The sequence below is a fragment of the Cystoisospora suis genome (assembly GCF_002600585.1).
Source record: "Cystoisospora suis strain Wien I chromosome Unknown contig_810, whole genome shotgun sequence".
Lineage (NCBI taxonomy): Eukaryota > Apicomplexa > Conoidasida > Eucoccidiorida > Sarcocystidae > Cystoisospora > Cystoisospora suis.
The window spans coordinates 19,593-38,527 of record NW_027153611.1 but is presented as its reverse complement, the minus strand read 5'-3'; the positions used below and the strand labels follow the sequence as shown (position 1 = coordinate 38,527).

Here is an 18,935-nt window from a genome sequence, read left to right as displayed (position 1 = left end):
TACTGCTGAGTGACCCCGTGTCCAAGACCTCCAGGAAGGACGTCGGCGTGGACGGGCACCGCCCGCGATCTTCGCTTTCAGACATCTCCTACAAGTTGAGAGCATAACTATGTTCTCTGTTTGCCCGAGTCTCCGAGACTGCATATGCCGGCAAAAAAGTGCCTCGGAATTTCGGAGCTGACATGCCTGCTTAGTCAGCGATGGAAACACTAACTACACGGCGGCGGGTGACCGACTACTGCCCACTGGCTCGAATACTCGAGCGCGGGTGGGGACCGGATTGCATGACACCGTCGGCATTTCCCCCATCGACAGAGGAAACGCTTTAGGTTTTGCAGCCGTGGCCGAGAGAACGGCTACGCGTGCGGAGTCGACAAGATTTGGACTGCCTGGAGGTGCTAACCGTTGCAGGTGACGTTTTCCGGACTTTAGCTAACTTCATGCATGTGACTCAGTTAGCGAATTCTGCTCTGCACGCGAAGGATTGCTCGCGGGCAAGCGGCTGGCGCCGCGCTTGATTTGAGCTGCAGTAGGTGATTCTTGACAAACTTTTTCTCTTTGTGGTTGTGACGGTGTGAAAGGCGTTTGGAGGAACTCGTTTTCTCACAGGGTCTTCGTAGGCAGGCGGCCGGTCAGACGGAAAGACACCTACATAGTATTGGGGCTGTTGTTAGTTCATTTCTCTCTTTGGCTCCGATCGCTATGGCTGATGGTCGAGGTTTTTGGACTCGTTAGCTTTTAGCGTCCGAGCTGCCAGAGATATCAGGCGATGCGGCGGGTCCAGGCTCCTGCGCCACGCGAATTCCTCGTTCCGCCCGCCACGCGGAGAACGATGCTGGCCGCGACGGTGACCTCCGGCCAGCCAATTTTGCCGACTAAACCTCCCTAATCTGCTCATCTCGAGCTTTTTTGCGGTTGCTCCCATCTTCTGTTTCCCCTTGCGCAGCCGACGACTGTGGTTGTCGCACTCCACCACTCCGGACGGCGAATGCTCCAGAGTTTAGAGTTCGCCCCCCTGCCGCACACTTCTCCCGTTTTTCTTGAAAGGACAGCTGTCCACAATTGAACATTCTTTGTTTCACGCTCCATGTGGATAGCGCGGGAAAGTGGAAGGCCGTTAGCTGCTTGACTCACCACCGGCTCCCCCTCTTGGACTTCTCTAGCGACGTGTTCCTGCATTTCACAAGTTTTTCCACCAGTCCCTAGGCCACTGAGCGGCTGACTACTTTGAATGGTGGTGTCTGTCGTGTCGGAGGAATCCGCGTTCAGCTGCTGGTGTACCGACCCTTTTCTGGTAGTCAACTTTGCTTCTCTGTGGCCGCGGTTTGCCGGTCTCTCGTGAAGTTGTTCCATGCTTGGTATGTGTGAGCTCTACCAGGGCCAATACAAGATTTCTGAACCACTGTCCTCTTCCTTCTCCCCCCCCCCCGATTTCCCCTGTGTCGTCATTGTTACCTAGTTCGAGTGGGTTGTTGGTCTAGAAAGTTCCTGGTGACGATGCCTTCTTTCACTGCTCACGGCCCGAGTGGTCCTGTTGAACCTCTTCCGAGTTATACTGGACTACATAGACATCTGGATCTCCGTAATGGAGAACTTGGGAGGAATGTAGGAGACGAAGATGTTGTGAGTTGGCCTCTTCCTGACAGGATATGGATGAAGCCATCGAAGCCTGTCATGAAAGATACACCTAAAAAAAAGCCACCTTGTGTCCCTGGGGTTGCACGTGTTCTCGCGGCTCATTCTCTTGATGCCAAGAGAGCATACTCTGGTCGACGATGGAAGCCCCCTCCTATTGGAGCGGATCTCGTTACGAGAGAGCCTGTCGCAGCTGGTCAGTTACGTGGCTCTTTCCCTCCTCATGTAGCTTTACCAGAAGGATATACTCGGACTCCCAGCGGAAAGATTGTACAGGAGGTCAAGTTAATACAGACAGAGTTAAGCTCCGATTCTTTCGATAAGGAAAGTACACGAAGTTTGACAAGAAAAGGTAGCAAGATTCTAGATACAACCGCACGTAGCTCCCCGGTGTGTAATTTAATGTCGGTAAGCGAGGTGAATGTCATGAAGAAGGGACTCCTTGTCGCTCTTCTTCTTGATGGAATTGGAAACATTGCTCTCTTTCGTCGTGCTCGAGTTAGCCCAGCCGATTGGGATCGACTTCAACCACCTGAAACAGCTCGAAAGGATATCGAAGCCCTAGAAGTCTTACCGGATACTATCCGTTCTCGAAGACTCTTAGGCTCCGTTATGATGGGTAAGCTCACCACAGCCTATCAGCATCATCATAGATAAGATACACCTCGATGACTCGCCAATGGACCATTCATCTATCTATCTCTTCGAAACAAAGACAAGCCTCATTCAACATGTCTTGTCCCTCCGATCCTGACGTCGTTTAGAAGAGTCACTTCAAGAATGATAAGTAAAAGAAGACAGACCGAGAAAGGAATGGATACAAGGCGGGTTTCTTGTGCTTTTCTTTCGTTTGTCCCTACTTAGGCCAGTTGGAGTTTATAACATGCTATCTAGCACATGTAAACGTCTTCCTGTCTGGTGTATGACTTGCTCGCTTTGTATGTAGCGACCATTCCTTTCTTGGTCTGTCTTCTTGTATTTATCATTCGGGAAGTGACTCTTTCAAGTGACGTGTTAACTATCCGGCATATCCTGTTTCTTAATGAAGCATCTCCCCAAGATTTTCATGTCCTCATGCTGCGAGAATGAATGAATGAATGAGGTGTCCATGGGGGGATATGAGTTAGGTAGAGAGCTGGCTGAGGTACATATTGAAGTTCTTGTGTTTGCATAGTGACGATCCATCCAGCCATTGGTGAGAGGCCTATAGAATTACCCAGGCGGTGTGTAGTTACGAGGAAGGCGGATGCTCTTTGTGTCTTGTCTTGTTTTCGGTCGGGGGGGGGGTTTCCCCTAGAATATTTTTTCTTTTTTGCTGCTTTCTCTGGTCCTAAGATAGAGGAGGTTCAACGTTCCTTTCTTTCTTTGAATTCTTTAAGAAGCTTTCTACATGAGAAGACTCCCACTGAATCTCTATCTAAGAGACCTTCTGCTTGCATGTCCCGACAGCACGAGGTGGTATGCGGGTGATGTTTCTAACCATGACGGTTGGGGTGGCCCGTTCTACCATTAGCATGCATTCCTTTCCCTGCTCGTGAAGTGTATGTTGTCGGTTCGTTGTTCTTGATGTGTTTTATCAGATTCTTCCTTTTTGTAACTTTCTTCTTGTGTTCTTTTTCTTTCTTGGATTTCTTTGTCTTGACAATAGGAAGAGTATCGCTCCATCAGTTACTCCCGATCGACGTCTCATCGATTCAAGGAGATTTGCCCCATTTAAGTCTAGAACAGCTTCTCATGTTTCGTATCAACAATAGTCCCACATCTTCATATAACGATGTCCACACAGGGCTTCTCTTCAAGGTGGATTGCCTCTTAGCAGCCCGTCTCGGCGAGTGGGTCTTAGAGCGGGTGATGTTTCAACTCTTCAGTCCATATCTTGCTGAGCTCGTTAAAAGGACGGATGTCCCAGGGAGAATGAGGCAGAGCCCCCTTCTTCCATGGTTACCTAAGTCAGAGAAGAAAGAAAGAGCAAGAGCAACGACTCCCGCTCCCCGCAGTCCCACCCATTCACCTACACCGACGCCCCCGCCACGACGACAACCTCCTGGAGAGGGAGAGAGAGATAGTTGTGTTGATCATAGGATGAGCCCTTCTCAGAAGTCTTCTGAGAGAAACATCAACTCGGGAAGTCCGCGATCCGAAGGGGGGGATCGATGCCATAGTGTGCCTGTACGACAACAACCTGTGATCCGTGAAGGACTTGTGAAAGATTTAGCTGCGGTATTTGGATGGAGAAGTTTTTCAGCTCGAGGTTCAACAAAGAAAGGAGAGAACGAAGCGGGGAAAATCTCAGATAGGAAGAGAGCTACGGTACCCTCCGTTCTCCCCCCCTCATCCCCACCACCTCTGCTTCAAAGCGCGACGACATGTCTAACAGATGGCAGCTCTCCAAAATTGGGGGAAGAATCTCAAGAACCTCGTACATATGAACCGAAGCGTTCATCTCCTGGAGAGGCAGGGGCAGCTCGAGGTCGATTAGAAGAATCGGTGTCAAGAAGATCGTCAAGTATTGAGAACCTCATGTTGAAAGCACCTATGGCATCTTCTTCTCAAGTCGCAGGAGGTTCTCCACCGCAATCCAAGAAATCCCCTTCACACTTTTCCCGTTTTATACGACGTGTACAAGATTCCGCTTTACTCGGCCACAAGCGCTCTCCAGCAGCACCTCTATCTCCAGACGAAGCTATGGCTATGAGAAGACTCCAAGAAGCACGTGACTTAGCTCGTGTAATGGTGGAGAAGAAGATCATAGGGGGGAGTGGAGATGATGGGCGCCTCCCTCCAAAGTATTTACCTTCGGCATATCCCATGCCGGCTTCAACGGGGGAAGCGCATCTAGCACAGAAACGTGAGATAGGACGTCAGGTCATACAACAGTTAGGTCTCATGATGTTAGCGAAAGAGAAGAAACCCGAGCTTTTTCCATGTCTTGATATGATAGCTTCTCTTCTTAAGGAAGATCCACAAACGACGAAGATATGGTCATTAGAGGACTTTGGAAATCCTTCAGATTCCGAAGAGAAAGATGAAGAGACAACAAAGAAAAGTATTCTTCGAGGGATGAGTATTGCAGGGGCCACTCGTCTCCCTGGTCTTGAAGAAGCTGCAGCAAGAATAGTCACATCAGAAGCAGATCCTAAAAGCAACCTCGAGTCAGATGATGCCTTCAATCAGGAGCCCCCCCCATCTGTCTCTAAGAAGAATGAAAGTCGACGGAGTCTTTTCTCTCGGGATGGCAAACCGAATGCTTTTTGTGACAGCAGTAAAGAAAGCCACACAGAACAGAAATTAGAAGGGCTTAATGAAGAGACTCAAGAGGGGGGGGGAGCAAGAAAAGGAGACGACAAGAATCGATCTTCTCAATGGGCCGTAGGACCAGGAGTTTTAGGGATTTGGATTCGTCTTCTTGTCGCTAGCAGCGTGAAGGCACGGTGCAATTCTCCGACTGAGAATCATGGTCGGGGGGTATCAAAGACTTCGATCTTAAACAAGACAAGGATAAGACAAGCTTANNATTCACTTGGCAGTGGGGGGGGGGAAGATCATCTTCTGGGTTTTCTTCTCATGGGTCAAAGGCAGGGGGGGAGAACTCCTTGGAAAAGAACAAATCAAAGAATCGACAAAGAGGAGAGAAAATGCACTCTTCTGATTTGGAAGAGAAACAGCAGCAGCAGCCATGCTCGGGTGAATCGACGGAGTCAGAGACTCCCGGAGGGACGCCTCAACCCTTGAAAGGATCAAAGATGAAGAAGAAAACGTTACTTTTAGGAGGATCAATTGGGAGGAATAATCATAGTAATAATACATCAGGATTGAAGACAGGTTCTTCTCGGCATTCTACACCATGTTTACAAGAAAAGTCTTATTCTTCTGAACAGCCAAGCAAAACTTCAGGAGGTAGCCTCTCGACGTCCCCATTCCGGCCAATACCACTTCCACGCAGTGTTGGTCCACCTGGCATAGAGAAAAGGTCGATTAGCGATCAACAAGGAGATCAAACAATTGCATCAAAAGACTCGCATTACACTGATAGCTTAGATTCACGCGATGGATGGTGTGAATGCTTTATATTTCTCCGGCTTCGTAACAGTGAAATGGATGAGGGAGGTGCATGTAAGGAAGTAGAAGGACAGCAGAAAACAGGGCTTGGAGGAACTGACACGACATCTCGTGGGAATAGTCCGTTACCTAGGAGAGGGTTATCCTCAGGGCGGGGAAAAGGCCGAACATCGGCAAAGAATGAGAAAGAGAGTCATCTCGCAAGACCAACAGAGGAGACCGTCAGAAAAATGAGACTGCTAGGTCCGGGGGTGCTTGATGTCCTCATAAGTGATGAAAGACCTATAGGGACGGGTGTATATTGGGGAAGTGCCGTGGGTGATCTTATCTGTAAGGGCCGTCAGAGCGAATCAGCTATGTGGCGGATCTTCTGGATCCCTGAAGAGGCTTCGCTTGAACAGGCTATAAGCGGAGATAGTCAAGCGAAGGCATTAATTGGCGAACTGCGAAGAAAATTGAGCGCAGTTGCACTACGGCGCAGCTTAATGGATGCCGGAGATTCACCCAATGATACTTCAGCAGATGGGAGATCCTTAGTGGTCCCGGGGTCACTAACTCATCGCTAGATCTCCAAACATACATACACATGGTTGTTCGAGAGTTGCCTCTTAATCAAGACGCGCCACATAAGCTCTCAGGAGGGAGATGTATGTGGAAAACTTAGATTTGCAACGTAGCAGAAAGTCTGTCAAAATTCTCCTACACAACAAACAGCCACGATCCAGTCAGTGTGTGTGTTTCTCAGTCTCTTTTGAAATGGTTTAGGGCACAAGACTAACGGAGATCCTCAGGGGTGTGTGTTGTAGCGTCATTTTCTTCCATTGCTGCATAGCACTGGATGTTAGATCTCCTGAAAACGGACAGTGTCATCCTGTACCCTCTCAAAGAAGCAAGGAATGAAGCCCCCGGGGTTGTTTTTTCTGTAAAAGTGAAAAGAAGAGTAGTCCCTGTCCCTGCTTGGCCTCATAAGGGTCAGCGCAGACAATTTGTCCCCTTCTTTTCCCTTTTCGCGGGATCTTGCTCTTTACACGTCAAGTGGAGGCCTTTCCGAAGGCCCGCAGAAAGCGAATACCTGTTCAGCCCTTGAGGCGAAGTGCTTTTTTTCTTACTTTAGCAGCGTAGTAGCTTTGCTGTGCACAGTGTGTTCTCTCCCTCTGTGTCATCGGGAAGCCAGATGGTATGAATAGATTGAATAGGGAAAACCGATGCAGGTCAGGGTCTTTGAGGACGTGCTTCCTTTGTCTATGGGCAATCAGAAGAGGTGCAGCCGAGGGTATTAACCTGTGGCCGAGACGTAAAACGTCCACTTCTACGTGCTTGTATAGAGTTTTTTCAACGTGTCAACTTTTTTTGCTAATTCCGCACAAGGAACGGGGCAGATGTGTAGAAATGGTGGAATGCGGTCTGCGAAGGCGACCAGGGCGGCGCTGTCGCGAGACACAAGGCATTGTGCGATTTTAGCGAGGACTTGAAGAATGAGCGAACTTGCAGACATTGTGAGCACTTGTCAATTCAGTCGGTAACCTGCATCTCTGCGGAGATATCGGGTCGTAGTCGAAAATCACGGATGATCTTCCTAGTAGTAATAGTGACGGGCACGCTGTCGGCTGCTTAACACTCCTGTCGAAGCGCACCCTGTCACGTTAAGACAGACAGGTGGTCTCTCGAGTCATGATAGTGACTGTCAGGTTGTCGACGGCGCATTACCTCCCGGGGAAATACATCAGTGATGCGTCGCTGACAACCATTCAACACCACCTCCAGGATCATGTATCCACGTACTTCCACTGGGCTACTGGGTTCCCGCCGGCAGGATCGACACCGGCGACGCGAGAAGCGAACACTCGGAGCGGTGGAGAGGGCTAGCGGTGAGGGCTAGCCACCTTGGGTACAACTGTCAGGCCATTTCTTTGGTGTGGTTTGACAGAAGGACATTTGAGACTGGCAAGGAAAACGACCGCGTCTTCTGACTAATCTCGGTCTCTCTACCCGGGCGTATCGCGCTATACTGCTACATTTGGCCGACTCCTTCACTGAGCTCAGTACCGTCGCCTTCTTCGTCTTGTAGAGTAGCAGAGCGCAGCAAACCAATTAGTGACTTCATATCGCAGGCTCTGGGAATGATGTGAAGGTCAGTCCACTACAGCAGGCAAACCAGGGACGGTGCCTTTCGTCTCGAGCTGCTTCTTTTGCAGTGTTACAATACGGAAGCCGGGCACCTTAGCGACGAATGTACCACCATATTGCAGCGGCCAGTGGCCGACCACACCCTGCGCAGAACCAGCCTGTGAAACGGCCTCTGAGAGGGGACGTGCTTGCGTCTGATTCAGTTTACAGTGCGTCGGATGTAAGAAGTTGCGCTCTTCGCGTTACGGCACTTGCCCTGCACACTCGGGTGGGGCACTGGAGGGCCGCTTTTGGCTTGCAGTTCACGTTAGACAAAGGGGGAGGCGGGTTACAGGATCGACTGTGGAGGTCCGGAAAAATTCAGCGACAAGGTGAGTCGCGCGGGTTCCGGGCACTGGATGGGGAGCGTGCGCCCCCCTGTACCGCCCCGGTCGCAGAAACCAAGCTGTCGTCCCTATCATTTCGTGTAGGGGTACAGGTTCTTTTCAGTGGTCCTAAAATGCTGACTGGACTGTATTTTCATGATGCCCAGCTGGAGCTGCAGAACAACCTCTAGATAGCTCTACGTTCAAACACCCGTCTCTCAAATAGAATAACTGCAAGGCTAGATGCGCCCAGTGCACATGGGGAACTCAGCTCTAGCAGCAGACTCACTAACGCACTGCTTCAGCCTTACTCAGTCGTAGAAGGACCAGCAGCAAGCAGCATTAGAACCACAGCACACTGTGAAACTCGCGACTGGACTGCTTCATAGTACCTAATGCTTGTTCACGTGGGTCTCCGGCTCGCACACGGAAGCGATGTAGCCCTGGATCAAGGCCCTGTCAGCGGGCGGAGGGCGGCTATGAAGAAATTACCACTTAGGCCTCGACAATAAGAAGAGATAGATCTGGGTGCTACGTAACTCATTGGAACACACGAGCCAGCTCGAGTAGACTCCCTCGGACAGGTCGACAGAGAACGGACCGAATCTGCTTAGCTCCTCTAGGGTAGTGTGAAACCCGTGAGTTGGTGTCGCATGCAAGAATAGATCGTCAACAGAGGCGGCTGGGGGGAGTGAGCTACAACCGGCCTCTGTCCAAGTGAAGCCGGTTGAGTCTACTTTCCCCCGTTTAGCTGCCTCTACTTCTCACTTATCGGGTTCACGCCTCCGGCATTCACTGGGGAAGCTCCCTCTTTGTGACTTTTTTGCCTGTGCCCCTACCATCAAAGTCTCACTGTCCGGCTGTATGTGTCTGTTGCTCTCCGTGTACGCCTCGTGTTTAGTGTGTCTTACCCGGTCGCTTTTGTTTTTTTTACTCGGCGTATCGAGTTTCCACTAAGGTAGGTGCAAACAAAAGAAGGAGTGTTGGGTTGAGTTTCACACAGCATTTCTTTTCTCCGTGAGTTCGCCATGACATTGGGCGAGTCTCCGCAGCAGCTGCGCCTTGCTCCCAGGCACCGCGCAGCCGCCGGCTCGAGGCAAGAGGATCCAATCCGTTGGCGCCTGTCTTTTTCCTGTCGCAAGTTTGCTCATCTCGCGTGAGAACGTCGGTTTTTGTTCACGAGCTCTTCGAACTTTTCGCGGCAAGCGACACAAGCTAACTTTTACCGTCCTTGCCTGCGCTAGCGTCTCCGCACAGCGCACGAGAATAGTCTTGATAACTCTCGGATTCTTGATTCGCAGCTACCCCTCCCTACACCCTTTTACGTGCGTGTAGTTTTGTTGTTTAGCTAGACTTTTTACCACACTTCTTCTCTCCAGTCCTCCAGCTGCTACTGAGCCCCGGTGGCCCATAGCTGTGAAAGCGCTTCTCACACACATCGTCATTCATATGCAGGAACTTGAGTAAGCTTTTCCTGTTAACACGACCACATGTCCTTCTAGAATACCGCTTCGTTGGTCTCCTGATCGTAGCAAGGGCGGTTCTTATTCATGGGAGAAGCCAAGGTTGCGCCTCCCGGGCCGCATAGTCCAGTGAGGCTCCAGCAACCTGTTCTCACACGATGGAAGCTTCGGCGTCACAAGTCGAAAAGCATGCAATGGATCCGATAGGATCAAGTCATCTTCAGCCTTCAGGTGCCCCAGACGAGCGCGATGAAGGTCATGCCTACCCCTCTGTAGGGGGACGTGGCATGTCGTCTTCTATCGATGAACGTCCTTCTGCTCCCCCCGCATCCGCTTCTTCTCTTTCTTCTTTATCAGGGTCTTCTACTTCTTCTCCTTCTGCCTCTTCGCGTGACGTCTCTCCGCAACCATCTTCTCTTGAAAAACCTTTGCATGTGACCCTGCCGAAGCCTCTAAATGAAGAGGACAGCAGGGCTCCCGGGGTGGTTCTCCCCCTAGGGGATGCGAGCGAGCATTTTTCTCCAGCATCTTCTTCGCCATCCTTTTCTTCTTCCTCCTTCTCGTCTGCAACCTTTTCCTCTTCATCTCTCTTGTCTCCGTCTCCCTCGTCTTCCCCGCCCTCTGGAACTGCCGCACAGCAGCAAGCTTCCATCATAGGACCCGAGGCAGGTAGTACTACGAGTAGCGGATTCTCATCGGGGGGAGGTCAGGTGTTAGCTGGCTCTCCGTCTTTCTCCTCTGATGCTTCACCTGTCTCTTCTTCATCTTCGTGTTTTACTTTGTCTCCTGTTGGAGGACCTCTTGCTACTGCTTCTTCTACTAGGGGGGGAGTGTCTCAGCCACATCAAAATGAGGGTGCAGCCGTTCGCTATCGTCTACTTCAGCTTATCGAGGAATTCTATGCCTTCCAGCAAACCCTAGAGGCGTTAAAACAGGTCAGGCCTCCTTCATAGTTGTCTCTTCCTTATGTTGTCTGGAGTCACGAGGCATGTAGAGATACCTATACACGTTATGATACATGTATCTCTCTCTATATATATATATACGTAGATAGGTATCTATATCCATGGAGTGCGTTGAGCCGAGGAGTCCTTTCGCTCTTCCTACAGGGGTATAATGAAGGTAGGGGCGTTTCTCTCTTTCTCCCGAAGGTTCATCTCTCGATATCTTCGAAGTCTTGGCGCTTCTCACTTCCCTGGTCGATGCTTGTGTCTCACACCTTTCCTCTATACTTGCCAGTCACATTCTTCCTATCTCTCTCACTCTCTCTTGTCTTCTCTTCTTCTCTTGCTGCTCCGCTTCCTATCGTCTTCAGATAGCATCGTGTCTCCTGTATATCTTCTGGGGTACTTCCCTATGGAGTCTATTTCATTCCTCTCTTTCTAGTGACTGTTCCTTTCTTCTTTCTTTCGTTAGCTATTCCTCGGGAGCAAAGCCGACCTTCTCAAGACTCCTTGTTCTTTTCAAACACTCTCCCGATCGTATTGTGCGTCTGCTGACATTACCTATAGGACATTAGATAGGAACATCCTGATATCTCTCTTGAGGCTTCCTTTTTCGACAGCCTCCGATCCCGTTTCTAAGCTGATGGTGATACTCCTCTCTCTCTTTCTTTCTCACTCTTTCTTTCTCTCTCACTCTTTCTTTCTCTCTCTTCCTTCTCTCTCTCTCTTTCTTTCTTTCTCACTCTTTCTTTCTTCTTAGTATTATCTCTTACGCGTTAAAGCACTTGAAGAGCGTCTCGCTTCAGAGACAGAAGCTCGCCAGACAGCTGAACTTCGAGTCGTCTTTGCATGCGATCGGACGGCGTTTTTGGAGGAGCAACTTCACAAGGTTGTCGCCAAGTTGAAGGGTGATGTGGAGAGAAGAGATGAATTAGTTCAAGTCCTAGAGCTTAATCTTCAGCATCTCCAAGAGCAGCTGGCCTTACGCGAGCGTCAGATTGGGTTGATGGAGAAAGCAGCCCGACAATTTTCCGCGACGCATCGAAAAAGGTCTCAGCCTCCTCACGGAGATGATAAGAGTGCATGCTCTTCTTCTCACTCTCGTTCTTCCGGGGAAGATCACGTTGAGAGAGACGAGAAAGAGAGAGAAGAAGAACAACAAGGAGATACCAAGAGACCACTAGGGCATGAGCTTGGAGCTGTTCTCTCTTCACCTGGACGACAGGCGGCGCATGTAGATGATAGGGAGCTTCGCGAACATCGAAGGGTTGAAGAGGATGGCGACAACGGCGAGGAGAGAGATACGAGCACTCGTGAGACACTAGAAGAAGAGGAAGAGAAAGAGAAGAAGAGTGAAGGGATAAGACATCATGATGAAGTAATGACGATATCTGGGGAAGGGAATGAAGAGGAGACGAAGGATAGGAAAGAAGAAAGAGAGGGGGTGAGAGGGGAGAATGAAGGAAAGAATGAAGAAGAAGAAGATCAATTAGCCGAGGGGGGTATAGGTATGAACAGCCACGAAGATGATGGAGAGGGGGTGTCTGCAAGACATCAAGAAGACTCAGGCGAAGAAAAGAAAGACCACACATCCGAGAGTCCTTCCCCTCATCCGTTGAGCCCGGAAACAGAAGGAGAATCGATGAATGAGACGTCTTCTTCAGGAGAAAGACAGGAGAAGAGAGATGGTATGAAACCCCCTCTTACTTCGACTCCTCTCAAAGAAGAATCGAGCGAAAAGATACCTCTGAATGAATTCGAGACAAATACGCCTTCTCCATCGTCGTCATCCTGCTCTACAGCGTCACCAGATACATCAGGTGGGACCAGCGGAGGGGGTTTAGCAGGTTGTCCTACCACGACGACAACTTCTTCTTCTTCTGCTTGGGCGTCTGCGACGTCATTCACATCCGTTGTCTATTCTTCTCTTTCTCTTCTTCCAGGGAGTTTTTCTTCTTCTTCTTCTTGTGATACAGCCTCCTCCGGAGTCTCATCGAGTGCGCAGCCTCCTCGATCTCCTCTCTCGAGTACGTCTTACAGTAAGTACGCGTCTTTATCTGCCTTGACCTCTTTAGCTATCTCTTCATCTCCAACACCTTCAGAGACGACCCATAGCCACTGTACAAGTAAGAAAGATGAAAATGGTCAAGGCAAGGAAGATACGGAGAAATCGATAGAAGGAGGAGATCTTGCCTCTCATCCAGGAGTAGTCAGACGTCAACAGGCCATGCATGCGACTGTCTCCATAACAGGGACTTCGCCTCCTGGCATATCTTCATCTTCTTCTTTGTCTTCTCTCTTGCCCTCGAATCAAGTTGAAAAAGGAGACGAAGCAAAATCTCATAGTCACACGTCGATGGTAGGAGGTGATCTAGGTCCTTCCGAATCTGCCGCTTCTCGTGAAGACCGGGAGCAGGGGGGGGGTGGGTCGGGAAGTTCGTCATCTTCTCCAAGTTTGCCTTCTCCTTCTTCCGCTGCGACTGTCTTGGCATTGAGGGAGAGACAGCTAGAACGCATTGCCGCTCAATTGGATTCGCTTAATCTACTATGCATGCAACAGGGAGAAGAACTTCAGCGGGCTCTCACTGAGTTAGAAAGAGAAAGAAGAAAGAGAGATGCCGCGCAAAGAGAAGCCAATCGAGAAAGAAGAAAGAAAGAGGAAGCCCAAGCTCAAATACGGGTACAAATAGACATCTATATCGGTATTGTGTATATATATGCGTGTGTGTATAGGTGCGTGCCTCTAGTATATGCATGGATACTCAGAAGATACATGTATGCTTTGTTATACCTGTATGAATATCTCTTATGGATATGTTTAGGGGGTATGTATGTGCATGTCTTTCACGTGCGATTACTAGTATATCTCAACTCGCACATGCTACGTACGTCGTGTGTGAATGCATTGCATTCTGTATATATATATATATATATACCTCCCCTTGCATGCGCATGCACACATGAATCAGCGCATATCTCTAGACCACCTTTTGCAAGAACTTTTAGAGTCTATGTCGTCTTCCAGCTTTCCTAGTCTCTATGAACCGTATACGTGTGTATATACATACATACGAGTACGTCTTTATCCATATATCTGTCTGTCTGTCTCTCTCTCTCTATATGTCTGTTGAGACAGACTCTCTTGCTTGCTTGTCCACGTCTCCTGTATACACGAACAGACGTACACATACACCTATCTGAACGTATACAAAACAGCTATACATATATATATATATATACATGAAGTCCTTTAGCGGTGTCATGGAAGACTGGGGGTGTGTATCTCTATCCCTAGGTTGTCCTCTTCTTCAACGTTAGTCTTGCTCTATTCTAAATCAAGGTCGAGACATGCATATAGGTTACGTATAACTTACTTCCGATACACCATCCCTTAGCCGATATAAACTCCCCCCTCTACTTCTATATAGAACGATAGAGAGATGGTGTCTCTCTCTCTATGCATACTTTGCCTACAGCAAGGCGAGAAAGCTATCCAATACAGAGCGACATTAAGCAGCAGTAGTGTGCCAGTTCTGATCCCTCTATTACCTTCTTCGACTTCTTCGGCTATTTCAAGCTCATCCTCTTCGTCTTCTTCCTCCTCTTCCTCTTCATCTTCTTCATGTTCTTCTTCGTCTTTCTCTCCACCGACTCTTGCGACACAATTTCGTCTCCCCCCTCAAGAGTTTCTCGCAGATTTGAAGGCGGAAGTTGAAGAGCTTCTTCATTTGGCGCGCATGCAGTACCAACAACAGCAAGAAGAGGAGGAAGAAGAAAGAAAACACACGACTTTGCATGCGACGGGGGGGGCGTCTAATGGAAGGAGAGATGACGAGTTTATGTTGTCGACTTATCTTCTCTCTTCGAGAATTTCCTCAAATCCTAAAGCAAAGCATTCTTCAGTCCCAGGAGAACAAACAGGAAATTCCTCGGAGAGTAGGGGCGGGCGGAGTCTTCTTGTCGAGAGATCTCAAAGACATGAACTGGCGGGAGATCGTGATGCTTATCTCTCTGAGAAAGGACGGGGTCTTAAGTCAAGTAGAGGAGATACACAGATATCAAAGGGAGAAAAGTGCTATGAAGGAGATCATGAACTAAGTCAGAGAAGATGTGAAGGAGAGAAGAGAACAGAGGGAGAAGGGGTCGTCGTAGTGATGAACGGGGGGATAGATAGAAGTGCTTTCTCTTCTTCTTCTTCTCAAGGTGGTTCTCGATCCGACATCTCACAGATCGAGAGGCTGGGGAAAGGTCGGAGACAGCCAGGCGGATGGAGAACCTTAAGTCCTTCCTCATGGCAAGGAGGGATCATGAATCAGGTAAGGAAAGACATCTAGGGGGTATCTCAGACATATAGAGAGGTAGATAGATAGATAGATAGGCTGGTAAGTCTATATAGATATATAAGATAGAGGTGTACATGATGTAGAGACATGATGAAAGACTTCCTCGCTGGTGGTTCGCTCGAGTGGATCCTCGCGTAGAGCTAAGAGGAGGATTCAACTAGCCAAACAACATACACGCGTGTAGGTAGACACCCCGTACTCCACATATATATATATATATATATGTACTAACAATCTTCGTATATGCATATATACGCACCTATATATATGCATATATATATATATATATATATGGCACGTATGGTGTGTGGAGGAGCGAGGATGTGTTTTTTGGCTGAAGAGATTTCTGTGTACGTTTTCTTTATATCCTTCGAGTTCCTGTCTATCTGTGAAGAAGAGAAGCGAAAGGGGGAGTATGTATAAATATCATTGTCTCACCTGTTCTTTCATGTGCATTCAAAGCTCTCCAGAGTCCCTTCACCCTTTCTTGTTTCTCCGTACCGCTTAACTTATCTGCATGTCCTGCGTGTCTCCTTTCAGCCTGCGATACACGGCGGCAGTGATAGAGAATGTTTTTCTTCCTCTTCGTCATCCGACGGAGGTGAGAAGGAGAGATGTGACCCTTCTCCGAGTGCCCCGGAAGGAAGAGGAGAACAAGGCAATCAAGAAGATGATGAGCTTCCGCATCTTTCAAGCAACTCTTCTTCTTCTTCAGCTAGTCAAACCGATCCACGTGTAAGGAATACATCGAGAGGGCGTGCAACTACTCCGTCAGCAGGAGGCCGACGGGGTAATACGACGGCTTTATCTCTAGCTCAGCATGCACGTGACTCCGTTCTAAAGGCCTTCTTTCCTTTTCAAGCCCCGTTATTCTATGAAGAAGAAGAAGAAGACAGACATGGCTTTTTCTCGAGCCCACCCCATGGATGTGTTCTTCTTGGTCGTGATCAGAGCTCTTCAGAGATCGAAGGATGGACGAGAGGGGGGGAGCAGCGTGAAAGGAATGACGAAAAGAAGAATTGTACAAGAAGGAAAATGTTTTACCCTTCGTGGAGATTAAGAGGAGTAGGATATGATGATATGATCATAGGGGGGAAGAAAACGCTCTCTTATCATGAGCGAGGCCACATGCAGATGGACGCTTCCAACGAAGATAGATTTCTTATTCCATTTCTCACTTTCTTTTCTTCTTCTTCTTCATCCCTTCAGTCATTTGCTTGTGCTCCTCTTCCTAGGGCTCCTTTCATCCTGTTCGCCTCTCCCTCTGTATTGTCTCGCCAGTGTAGAGGTGATAAGAACCCTACTCGTAGATCAGACGCAAGACAAGTTTCCAGGAATAGAAGGCATCTTGGAGTGCACCCCACGACCGAAGATCTCTGCGAGAAGAGAAGAGCTTTTCTCACATCAAGAGAAGAGGACATGCACTCCACAGAGGTCTACCGAGATATTCCAGGCAGACGACCGCCTTTTTCTATCCCATGTATCGGGGGAGGGGGGATAGTGAAGTTATCGTGCAGAAGGTCAGTGGAAGAGAATAGAAGAAATGAGGGTTTCCGTCGTTTCTTGATGAATCGAATAAAGAAAGAGTTAAGTCTACGAGACAGAAACTTGTTTTCGAGAGAGAGACATATCAAGAATTCATTGCGTCTCTTGTCGTCAGGAGTCCCCTCTTCGCCGTCTGTTCCGTCCTCCTGCATGATGTCTCGCCTGGAGTCCCTTCCCTTTCCTTTCGTTGAGATTTCTCTTGTTAGTTGTTTGAGACAACATTCTTCTTCTCCTCCCATTTCGTTCTTTTCATCTTCTTTCTCTTCTCTTTCCTGTCCCGTCTCTCGATGGGACGGTACATCTTCTTGTTCTTCTCCTCTTTCTCGAAATGTTCTTTCAAGGAGCACTACGTCTGAAGCCCCTATGTATACAGGTCGAAAGAAGTTACTGTCACATTCTCTTTCTTCACATCACTGTCATAAAACTGCTCTCTTACATAGGAAGCCCCCTTCTCTTGAATCTTTGCTTGTAAGAAAGGTGTCTTCCGCAGCACGACGAGTCTTTTCTGCGCCTACGGTACCATCCTTTCCATCGAGTTTTTTCTCTACGTGGAAAACGACAGCTTTGTTTGCTTGTTCATTCTCTTCTTCTGAAGACGATGACGTCTCAGAGAAACGAGAAGGGAGTGGATTAGGCGATGATAGTGACGAGGAGGTGTCGCATGCAAGTTCGATCATCTTCTTGTTTGATAGAAAGCAAGCAGCTCGCCATCATTATCGAAGCCAGAGGTTGATTTATCCGCGTGGAGAGAGGAAACCTTCTTTTCAGAGAAGTGGGGGTCGTCTAGGATGTATGATACAGAATCCTTGTTTTGTGTCTCCGGGGTTAAATTTCAGCATGACGGCGGAAGCGGGAGGGGAAGTCTCGAGTGTACATACACCCCGAATATGGGAGGTGCCGTTTTTTGGTGCTATAGGAGAGCTGTCTTCCTATCCAGATCATTGTGGTGTGAATTCTCCGGGAAATGAAGAAGGAGCTTATCACGATGACAGCTACGTTGCAAATCGATGGCAAACTTGGGTGGAAGAAGGTGAAGAAGACGGCGAAGAAATGTGGTGAAGAGAAGGGGAGGTTCCGAGAAGATTCTAGATGTACATACAGTCGAAGTAACTGTGATATATCTAGCTAATGTAATGATGTGTCCTTTCAATTCATCTTGCTAAAGAAAGAAAGGACGCACAATATTCGGTGCTGGAGAGAGGTAAGTTCAAGAGAAGACCAAATGAAGTGCATTACTATGATGTTTAGAAGAAAAGCGAGAAAAATAGAACGACTATAGAAGGAAAAAGGATGATGTATCAGAAGGAAGCTTGAAAGTTTCTTGGTGAAGAAAGAGAAGCACACAAAGCAACCGAGCAAATCCAGGGTTAACCCGTAGAAGAGTATTATGAAACCCTTTTCTAATAGCTCGTCATGAATTGAAGCCGACTAGCTCCAGTAAGAGTCGTAGCCAAGACGTTCTTCTTCGTTCTATGACACTAACAGAGCCTTTGCGGAGGCGGAAAAGATTTAGCCTCTCTGACGAGTTAGTTAGTTACGCGTGCATGAAGCTTGCGCCGAGGGGGGGAACTCCTCCCGCGCTAGAAAGGCTGTACAAAGAACATACCAGCTAAGCCAAAAGTGAAAGGAAGACAGATTTCTTTGGAGAACTTTTACTTGACGAGGAAGGATTCAGGATTCATTCTCGTCCAGTTTTTTTGTCGGTTCTGGACTATTCCTGTTGTTCCCTACCGGAAACGGAACGTGCGTAGCCCACGAGAGCATGATTTCGCTTCTGTAGAGATAGCGAATTCCCCTTGAGACAGGAGGCTGTCGTAACTTGAGATCTCGGGGAAATCTGCACATAGCGGAGATGCCGGGGTGAATCGTGTTCAGGTCATGAAGTCGCACGCATTCAATCGTTCCCTAGAAGCAGTTGCAAGGCCAGAGTTGGCTGTGGCCCAAGTTGGGCAGGTGTTTTCTATTCTCTTACCGAGAAGAACGCCTCGAATACCTTTTTGCGGTACAGGAGAGAGTGTTTTTGATTCTCGCGGTACACAAGGTGGTATTTATCTCTTTTCCCTTCTACGGACAAGGAGTGACGCATGTAGAAAGGGGGTGGTTCGCTTGGCTCGTGTCTCCCCGAGCGCAGTTGTTCGTAGAAAACGAAATGCTGGAACAGGTTTTTTCAGGCTGACAGTTTTCTCTGAAGCACAAACTCCGTTTGCCGGGCCCCCGTGGTGGTGGGATAACGAAGTGATCATAAATCCGATGTTGTAGTACGGCCCGTGTCTTGAGGGCGTACCCCTCTGCGATAGTTGGGTAGTAGTGAAGGAATGCTCCTTCGCCACCTTAGTTCACGGCGACTATTTAGTGTGTGTGTTATGCCTTTCTTACGGAAAAAAGCCGGAGGTACCTTGACGGTGTGCAGAAGTTCATTCAGTTTACTGGTAGACAACGTTCCAGAAGAGCCTC

At 48.6% G+C, this 18,935-nt stretch overlaps 2 protein-coding genes across 2 annotated transcripts; both read left to right on the top strand.

Annotated features, from left to right (window-relative positions):
* Position 1: 1 nt before the first annotated feature.
* Positions 2 to 7,185, top strand: CSUI_001943 (uncharacterized protein). The gene is made up of 2 exons (XM_068062146.1): positions 2 to 2,254; positions 3,284 to 7,185. The coding sequence occupies exons 1-2, from the start codon at positions 1,498 to 1,500 to the stop codon at positions 5,365 to 5,367; spliced, it is 2,841 nt and encodes a 946-aa protein (XP_067925872.1). The 5' UTR covers positions 2 to 1,497; the 3' UTR covers positions 5,368 to 7,185.
* A 1,781-nt stretch (positions 7,186 to 8,966) lies between these two features.
* CSUI_001942 (uncharacterized protein) lies at positions 8,967 to 18,783 on the top strand. Its single transcript, XM_068062145.1, has 4 exons — positions 8,967 to 10,584; positions 11,354 to 13,273; positions 14,070 to 14,909; positions 15,477 to 18,783. The coding sequence occupies exons 1-4, from the start codon at positions 9,808 to 9,810 to the stop codon at positions 17,538 to 17,540; spliced, it is 5,601 nt and encodes a 1,866-aa protein (XP_067925871.1). The 5' UTR covers positions 8,967 to 9,807; the 3' UTR covers positions 17,541 to 18,783.
* Positions 18,784 to 18,935: the final 152 nt, after the last annotated feature.

What these genes read in the sequence shown, in the direction of transcription:
- CSUI_001942 (XM_068062145.1), top strand. Translation starts at nt 9,808, where the DNA reads ATGGAAGCTTCGGCGTCACAAGTCGAAAAGCATGCAATGGATCCGATA. An exon ending in CCCTAGAGGCGTTAAAACAG is followed by an intron (nt 10,585 to 11,353) that starts GTCAGGCCTCCT and finishes CTTTCTTCTTAG; the next exon opens with TATTATCTCTTACGCGTTAA. An exon ending in AAGCCCAAGCTCAAATACGG is followed by an intron (nt 13,274 to 14,069) that starts GTACAAATAGAC and finishes CTTTGCCTACAG; the next exon opens with CAAGGCGAGAAAGCTATCCA.